Source organism: Hypomesus nipponensis, chromosome 26 (assembly GCF_054491055.1).
Source record: "Hypomesus nipponensis isolate SF chromosome 26, ASM5449105v1, whole genome shotgun sequence".
Taxonomy (NCBI): Eukaryota; Metazoa; Chordata; class Actinopteri; order Osmeriformes; family Osmeridae; genus Hypomesus; species Hypomesus nipponensis.
Genome location: NC_140386.1, coordinates 11,018,553 through 11,027,500, shown reverse-complemented (window position 1 = coordinate 11,027,500; position 8,948 = coordinate 11,018,553). Strand labels below are relative to the sequence as shown.

The window sequence follows — 8,948 nt, the reverse complement described above, 5'->3', positions numbered from 1 at the left end:
GGTTGCATTGTTTGAGTCTGAAGCTTTCATAACCTTTCATAACCTTTTATAACACACTAGTTTCATATTCAATAACCCAGTAGAGCTGAGAGGATTGGGTTCAGTTTGAAGTCTTTATTGTAAAACAATATTACACTGTGACAGTATTACACTGTGACAGTATTACACTGTGACAGTATTACACTTTTGTAGTAGTAAAAACAAATCACAAGGTACAAGTAAGTGTCTAGACAGAATCAGCAGAACCGAAGTGTCTAGACAGAATCAGCAGAACCGAGGTGTCTAGACAGAACCAGCAGAACCGAGGTGTCTAGACAGAATCAGTAGAACCGAAGTGTCTAGACAGAACCAGCAGAACCGAGGTGTCTAGCTTCGAGAGCACAGGAAGGGGAACTGGAACCAGCACGGTGCATCGTTCCAGCGGAGCTGATCTAAACATGTGGAGTAACAAACACCATTACCACGGTAACCGTGATGATCACATGATCTATGTACACGATAACCACGGTGATCTACATGGTAACCATGGCGACGGGCTGGTGACCTGCATGGTAACCATGGTAACATACCTGACCAATTCATCTCCAGGCAGTGTTCCCTGCCGTTGGTGTTGTCCTGGCCAGGTTGCCTGGGGTAGTTGTCAGGGTTACCGCTGCTCCATAGACGGTAGTTGAACCTTGAGCCATCACTCCACAGCCAGATACCCTCCTGGGGAGGGAGGGGGAGGGAGGAGTCTTGTTGTGGTTAAAAGGAAGCCACTCCCAACAGTCAGTGAAGCCCCATAAACAACAGAGCTGTTATAGGTCTGTTACAGTAGATAGACTCCTCTCTCTCTTTACCTGGATGGCATCGTTGGCTCCCAGCCAGGTACGCTGGTTGCTATGGGCGTGGTCCCTGATGAGTTGTTGCAGGAAGTGGTATTGGGCCAGGCTGTGTACGGACGCCATGTTGCCCCCCAGGGTCACGCAGTGACGCTGCCAACACGAGTTAGGGTTAGAATCACGGGTTAGGGTCACGGGTTAGGGTTAGGGTTAGAATCACGGGTTAGAATCACGGGTTAGGGTCACGGTTTAGGGTTAGGGTTAGAATCACGGGTTAGGGTCACGGTTTAGGGTTAGGGTTAGAATCACGGGTTAGGGTCACGGGTTAGGGTTAGGGTTAGAATCATGGGTTAGGATCACGGGTTAGGATCACAGAGACTGGATTTGCAGGGTTCGGGTTATATAGTATAATACTTAATATATATAGTCTATTTTATATAGTATAATACTATAGTCTATTTTATATAGTATAATACTATAGTCAATTTTGTATAGTTGAATACTTGATATATATGGTCTATTTCATATAGTATAATGCCCAGTATATATTGTGTATTATATGTAGTAAATTACCTCTGCTTGCGCCCATGGGGAAGCAATCTGGACGAAGAGATAGCAGCGGTCACCATATCTCCGCCAGCCAGGTGGGCACTGGTGCCTGGTCTCTGCCTCCCCCACTGTTTCCCCCTTTGTCTCCCCCACTGTCTCCCCCCTTTGTCTCCCCAGCCCCACACCAACCAGAGAATGTCCTCCAGCACCTCTGCCTCGATCATGAGTTTGATCTGTAATAAGAGAATCAGAAAGAGTGGGGGTCTTTGTGCCACATCTCGCTAGCCGTGCCACATCTCGCTAGCCGTGCCACATCTCGCTAGCCGTGCCACATCTCGCTAGCCGTGCCGCGGTGCTGGTCAGCCCCTGCAGCCAGGGCTGTGATGAGATCTTCTGCACACTGCGGACATCTCCAAACATCTGGGTTGTGCATCGCTTGAGTTGCAACTTCCTTTCTTTTTAGGCTTTTAACAATCCATAACTCACCACATAAAACTGTTTGTTTTGTTTTGAATGATCTGAACCCTACGTGCTGATTGTTCTGCATGACTGTGGAACATCTTACCAGAGAAGGTGGGGTCTATGTTCTGCTCAAACAGAACGTCAGATTGGTTCTCCAGAGAAGATAGAACAATCTGGTTTTCCAGAGACGCGTCTGGAAGAGGACCTGTCATTAAAGGTTGGTTAGACCTGTAGTACTGGACAACAGCTAGATCTCTGGTACTGGACAACTTACGTAACTTGTCTAACTACATGCTCTTATTGTTCTTCCCTTTGGGACTGATTTGGTTTCACAATGTATGCTACATGTTTGGCTACCCGCAATGTTTGGGGACATCTCGTTGTTATGATCAGTGACCTGTGAACTTTTGTAAAACTCTCTCTTGGAAGTCGCTTTGGATAAAAGCGTCTGCTAAATGCGTAAATGTAAATGTGGACAACAGTTAGATCTCTAGGACTGGACAGGACTCCGGGCTCTGTAATTCTGTTAGTACTCTGGACTTCTGATACTGGTTTCACTGCTACACATTCAATATGCACTGTTTGCCTGTAGTTTCAGATCAGATTGTCCGCTAATTGAATAAAATGCAAAACGTAATCAGCAGCAATGCAGCTTACCTGCGACGCTTACAGCACAGGCTGCAGAACACAGAAGCAGAGAGGAGATCCACGTCACCATGACGACAGTCTGATGGGAAGGAGCAGATGACTAGCTGGACTATGGATGATTGAGGGCTGGTTGAAGGTTCTGATCTTCTGGCAACACTGAAGTGCTTATGTACTCTCAGGGAACAAGGAAACAGTTTTCAGTGTTTCATCAGCAGTCTTTGAGACTCATATGAACTCAGCACATGGAATAAGGAAACTACAGATCAACACCTAATCTCATGTTAAAAACACTGATAAAACAACAACCATCATTGAAGAAGATAACCTTCCAGGAAAGAAGTGTTGACCTGTGGATTACAGTTTACCTCAGAAGTTGTAACTTTAACTGCCCTCTGGTCTGGAGCCATGTCCTCTCTCCCTCTCTCTGTATTTCTGGCTCTCCATACCTCTCTCTCCTCTCTCTCTCTCTCTCTCCTCTCTCTCCTCTCTCTCCTCTCTCTCTCCTCTCTCTCTCTCTCCTCTCTCTCTCCTCTCTCTCTCTCTCCTCTCTCTCTCCTCTCTCTCTCTCCTCTCTCTCTCCTCTCTCTCCTCTCCTCTCTCTCCTCTCTCTCCTCTCTCTCTCTCTCCTCTCTCTCCTCTCTCCTCTCTCTCTCTCTCTCCTCTCTCTCTCTCCTCTCTCTCTCTCTCTCTCTCTCTCTCTCTCTCTCTCTCTCTCTCTCTCTCTCCTCTCTCTCCTCTCTCTCTCTCTCTCTCTCTCTCTCTCTCTCTCTCTCTCTCTCTCTCTCTCTCTCTCTCTCTCTCTCTCTCTCTCTCTCTCTCTCTCTCTCTCTCTCTCTCTCTCTCTCTCCTCTCTCTCCTCTCTCTCTCTCTCTCCATCATTTTCTCTGTTTCTCTTCCTCAGGTTCCAGTTGATTATTTGATGCTGCTCTTGTGAGATGTGCTCCAGCAGATTGTGGTTCAGTGACTCAGTGGCGTGTTTTGTGTGTGTGTTTATACATGTGTGTGTATACGTGTGTGTCCTAGTTATTGAATTAGTGTGACGGCTGTGTCAGTCTCCTGCTAAACTTCTCCCCCTCACACACACACACACACACACAATGACAGGAAAGGCTGAGCAGCCTACACAAACACTGAAGGGGACAGAGAGAAAATAGCAACACTCCCTGCAACTAGTCACTGTGTGTACTGTGTGCGTGCGTGTACGTGTGTGTGTATGTACGTGTGTGTGGATGTACGTGTGTGTGTATGTACGTGTGTGTGTATGTACGTGTGTGTGTATGCATTTTCTTTGTAGTGGATTTTAGCCTGTTGTCTGATGATTCACTAGACACACACTCACTCACTCACACACACAAACACACACACACACATAATGAACCGCACCCTGACTTCAGTGACCTAAACAGGTAGTTGATCATTTCTGATGTATAGATAAGCTGACCATGTTTTTGATACGGCACACACGTGCAGACACACACACACACACACACGTGCAGACACACACACACACACGTGTAGGCACACACACACACACACGTGCAGACACACACACACACACGTGTAGGCACACACACACACGTGCAGACACACACACACACATACAGACACACAGACACACACTCCTGCTCAGTGAGTCAGTGTGAAAACAGACAGGTCTTTAGTGGTGTCCTCAAATCCAGCAGAGAGAGATGGAGACGGAGAAGAAATGTGTAGGGAATGTAAACATGCCAGAGCAAAGCCAGTGTCTGAACATGCCGACCCCCCCCCACACAGTCGCACACACACAATCACACAAACACAGTTACACGCACACAGTTACACACACAGTTACAGAACAACTTCGTTTGGTTCAGCCAGAGACAGGTAGCAGAAACTCTGACCTCCTCGTGAGTGTGTGTGTGTGTGTACAGGTGCGTATGTATGGGTGTGTGTGTCAGTAAAGATCATGCAGTATCTTGTTATACAAAACAATGTCAACAAAAGACCATCAGCTGATTAATTGCCCTCCCACTCCCTCTCTCCCTCCTCCTCACTGTCTCCCTCTCTCCCTCCTCCTCACTGTCTCCCTCTCTCCCTCCTCCTCACTGTCTCCCTCTCTCCCTCCTCCTCACTGTCTCCCTCTCTCCCTCCTCCTCACTGTCTCCCTCTCTCCCTCCTCCTCACTGTCTCCCTCTCTCCCTCCTCCTCACTGTCTCCCTCCTCCCTCTCTCCTCCTCCCTCTCTCCTCCTCCCTCTCTCCCTCCTCCCTCTCTGGTCTAGATGAGTACAAGGTGAAGGGGGTTGAGGAAGTGAAGTACATGAGCGGAGAGGAGGAACATGTCAACACACGCAACCAAGAGAACCTGGTGAGGAACACACGCCACATATACACACCTGCTCTTCTCACACACACACACACCACACACACACACACACAGCCGCAGGTCCTGTGCAGGTATAGGCTGAATATTGGGACTGTGTGGTATGTGAAAGTGTGGCTCCAAGACGGTTTAACCCTCTCCTAGATCAGATCCACAAAAACACCACTATCATACCAAATAACTAAATAAATAGCCTGTAGATTTAGAACTGATAGATCTATAACCACTAGGTCTATAACTGGTAGATCTATAATTTGTATATCTATGGAGAGGTGGAATCAGAAATGAGAAAAAGTGGATTATTTTCCCAGGGTTAGGAATGACTGTGTGTGTGTGTATCCTCTGTGTGTGTGTGTGTTTCAGGAGAAGAGTGGTCTACAGTACCGGGGCAAACAGCACAAAGAAGTCTCTGGAGCCAACACCAACAAGACTAAGTGAGTGTGCGTGTGTGTGTGTGTGTTTTGTGTATTATAGACTAAGACTCACACTCCATAAAATGATTATTCAAATTCCTCCACAATCACCAAGCAGTTCTCATACTACAGGAGACAGAGAGAGAGAGAGAGAGAGAGAGTGTGTGTGTGTCTTCTGTGTGGGGGGTGTAATGGAAAATTCTCGTGTATTTGCTGCCTCCCTTCTCCCTCTGCCCTCACTTCCTCTCTCCCCCCTCCTTCCCTCCCTCCCCCCTCCGTCCCCTTCCCTCCCCCCCCTCCTTCCCTCCCCCCTCCTTCCCTTCCCTCCCCCCTCCTTCCTTCCCTCCCTCCTTCCCTCCCCCCTCCTTCCTTCCCTCCCCCCTCCTTCCCTCCCTCTCTCCCTCCCTCCCCCCTCTTTCCCTCACTCCTTCCCTCCTTCCCCCTCCTTCCCTCCCCCCTCCTTCCCTTCCCCTCCCTCCCTCCCCCCTCCTTCCCTCCCCTCCCCCCCCCCTCCCCCCTCCTTCCCTCTCCCCCCCCCTCCTTCCATCCCCCCCCTCTTTCCCTCCCTCTCTTTCTCCAGTATTCACACGTCAGAGAGCCAGCAGGAGTTCTTTAAGATGCTGGATGAAAAGATTGAGAAGGTGAGGGGCAGGGGAGGGGGGGCGGGTCTCTGGCTAACAGGAAATACTTAAGCTCTATCTTGATTGGATAATGAAGGGACTCCTCCTATCACTCTAATCTCACTCTATTTTTCCATGTGTGTGTGTGTGCACAGGGGAGAGACTACTGCTCAGAGGAGGAGGAAGAGGATGGGACATAGCAGACCCCAGACTCAGCCTTGAGAGAAAGCCTGCATGTGATTGTGTGTGTGTGAGCGTGTGTGTGTGAGCGTGTGAGCGCAAGCGTGTGAGCGCGTAAAGGAGCGGTCAAGAAGGAGAGAGGGTGAAAGGATGTCCTGTTATGAGAGACTGTCCTGTTATGAGAGACGGCCCTCAGAGAGACAGACTGCTATGGAGACCAGCACAATTCTCCACATCCTCCTCTATCCTATTGGACTACAAACTTCTTCCTCCTCCTCCTCCTCCTCCTCCCCCCATCGCACCCACGGAGTTGACAGCTGGAGGAAGATAAGGAGAGGAGGAAGATGAGGAGAGGAGGAAGAGGAGGGGGCTCTCCCCCCCCCACCATTTCCTGCATTTGGGTCTAACCCCCCTGACTCTGCTGGCTGGAGGAGGAGGGAGGGGGGGAAAGAGACACCCAGATATTTTACTAAGTGAGGGAGATGGGGAGGGGGGGGAGAGAGGTGAGGGAGAGAGGTGAAGGAGAGAGGAGGGGGGGAGAGAGGTGAGGGAGAGAGGTGAGGGGGAGAGAGAGACTAACGGGGTGGGGTGAACTCTTGTCCTCTGAAGAACCTTTTTTATTCTTTAGTTTTTTAAAGTGTTTCAGTTGTGTCACTGCTGCATATGTCCACTGTGTCTCTGCTTAACCACACACACACACACACAGTTAAAAACACGCAGTTATAAACACACACAGGTAAAAAACACACACTTCATTGTACCTCCTTTGTTTTGATTAGCAGTGTTACGTCGATATGTTATACTGCTGTGTGTGTGTGTGTGTGTGTGTGTTGTACTATTGCTCTCCCTTTCAGCTTTTTACTGTTCAGCTTTACAGTATTAAAATATTTTCTCACACACACACACACACACACACATACAGACACAAACACACACATACAGACACACGCACACACACACTGTGATGGAGTCAGAGGGAAACAGGTGGTTGTTATGGAGACGCAGTCTGTCCTGAGGCCTGTTCCATAAAGCCAGTTTACTGAAGCCAGGCTTATGTCAGTTAGTCGGACTCATTTCTAGTTCATTCGGTTCCATAAAGCCAGTTAACTGAAGCCAGGCTTATGTCAGTTAGTCTGACTCATTTCTAGTTCATTCGGTTCTATAAAGCCAGTTTACTGAAGCCAGGCTTATGTCAGTTAGTCGGACTCATTTCTAGTTCATTCGGTTCTATAAAGCCAGTTTACTGAAGCCAGGCTTATGTCAGTTAGTCGGACTCATTTCTAGTTCATTCGGTTCTATAAAGCCAGTTTACTGAAGCCAGGCTTATGTCAGTTAGTCTGACTCATTTCTAGTTCATTCGGTTCTATAAAGCCAGTTTACTGAAGCCAGGCTTATGTCAGTTAGTCTGACTCATTTCTAGTTCATTCGGTTCTATAAAGCCAGTTTACTGAAGCCAGGCTTATGTCAGTTAGTCGGACTCATTTCTAGTTCATTCGGTTCCATAAAGCCAGCTCAACGTAGTTCGTCAAAATTCAAAAACCATGTTAAAAAGTTAGGCTACTGGATAATGTATTGATTAATAGTAGGCTATATATAAAACAATGTCAAAACAGTCAATTTAGTGTGATGTCTTTAGATGGTGTCTGTTTTTTAATCAATAAAGTAAAGGTCTCTAAAAAAGGACCTCGACCTACGTAGCCTATCGTTCTCGTCAATCAGGGCGTGTCGTTTTTTTTTGATGAAGCGGTGGTTGAGGGAGCTGTCATTGTAAAAGGCTTAAAGGGAACGTTGTTTCTGGAAGACGTCACGTGGCCGTGTGCATTGCTTTTGCCGTGGTTGATTGATATGATCAATGTTTTACCTCCCAGGCTGCTTAAGAATAGGGTGCACGCGCAATTAGCTTGACTACTTAAATCTGACTTGAATTAGTAGGACTGTGTGAGCTGAAATCTGCCTTTATGGAACCACTTTAGCCCCGCTTGACTTGTTAAGCTAATTCAAGTCAGGTTTGGGACTGTAAGTCCAGCTTTTTTGAGCGGCCTTTATGGAACAGGCCTCTGCTCATTATGGGATGTTTTCATGTTATTTTCAATAATGTTTGTTTTTCTATTAAAAATAAAACACCTGAGCTGTTCCTCTGCATACAGTGCTGTCATTTTCTGTCTGTGTCTGCACACCTTTCATCTCACTTTCTCCTTTGAGAGATCACTGTCAGGATTGGTTGCAGCAAAGAGGAGGAGACTTCCATTCCACCAGTCACAGAGCTCCTCCCGACGGGAATGGAAAGGGTGCACACACACAGAGTTGGAACTCGTCCCTGCAGGGGCCTGTTGTCAGTGTTGGAACGCGTCCCAGCAGAGTAGCAGGCAGGTTTCTGACCCCTGGTGGGCATCCAGGAGAACTGCAAGTGAGACGCTGTCCACCTAACTAGGACTGTAAGACTTATTACACACACACACTCACTCACACATATATTCTCTCCTCTGCCCTCCCTGTGCTGAGTCTGATAGATAGAATACATTTGCAGTCATCAAGCACTTTAACAGGTGTGTATAAACAGAGAGATTATTTTGTCATTCTGTGTGTGTGTGTGTTGGGAACATGTTAGTGACATGGTGAGTGTGTGTGTGTTTCTGCCCTTTGACATCTGGATTGCTTCACCACCATCTGGCTGAGTACCCTGGGTAGACAGGGAGAGAGAGAGGGAGAGAGAGAGAGAGAGGGAGAGAGAGAGAGAGGGAGAGAGAGAGAGGGAGAGAGAGAAAGAGGGAGAGAGAGAGAGGGAGAGAGAGAGGGAGAGAGAGAGAGAGTGTGAGTGGGTGTGTGTTATAGAGAGAGCAGGGGTTGACTTTATTTTAATTAATTGTCTTTTTTTGTCACCGCCCACCCCAGCCC

At 47.8% G+C, this 8,948-nt stretch overlaps 2 protein-coding genes across 2 annotated transcripts in view; one reads left to right on the top strand and one right to left on the bottom strand.

The window, feature by feature from the left end:
* Positions 1 to 8,187, top strand: part of LOC146221463 (uncharacterized protein C1orf21) — a 14,342-nt gene extending 6,155 nt beyond the window's left edge. The window contains exons 3-6 of the mRNA XM_084692447.1: positions 4,740 to 4,825; positions 5,204 to 5,274; positions 5,834 to 5,894; positions 6,029 to 8,187. Of these exons, the coding sequence (XP_084548573.1) occupies positions 4,740 to 4,825; positions 5,204 to 5,274; positions 5,834 to 5,894; positions 6,029 to 6,073 (263 nt within the window). The 3' untranslated portion in view covers positions 6,074 to 8,187. The remainder of the gene's footprint in view (positions 1 to 4,739; positions 4,826 to 5,203; positions 5,275 to 5,833; positions 5,895 to 6,028) is intronic.
* LOC146221464 (ladderlectin-like) lies at positions 355 to 2,044 on the bottom strand. The gene is made up of 5 exons (XM_084692272.1): positions 1,936 to 2,044; positions 1,395 to 1,603; positions 840 to 974; positions 570 to 708; positions 355 to 431 (listed from the first exon to the last, which is right to left on the bottom strand). The coding sequence occupies exons 1-5, from the start codon at positions 2,042 to 2,044 to the stop codon at positions 367 to 369; spliced, it is 657 nt and encodes a 218-aa protein (XP_084548398.1). The 3' UTR covers positions 355 to 366.
* Positions 8,188 to 8,948: the final 761 nt, after the last annotated feature.

Bases quoted from the DNA above. Each gene is read 5' to 3' on its own strand.
- LOC146221464 (XM_084692272.1), bottom strand. From the start codon at position 2,044: ATGACAGGTCCTCTTCCAGACGCGTCTCTGGAAAACCAGATTGTTCTA. The intron at 975-1,394 runs GTAATTTACTAC...TCGTGTTGGCAG, and splicing joins CCCCATGGGCGCAAGCAGAG to CGTCACTGCGTGACCCTGGG. The intron at 709-839 runs GTAAAGAGAGAG...CTCCCTCCCCAG, and splicing joins GAGCCAACGATGCCATCCAG to GAGGGTATCTGGCTGTGGAG.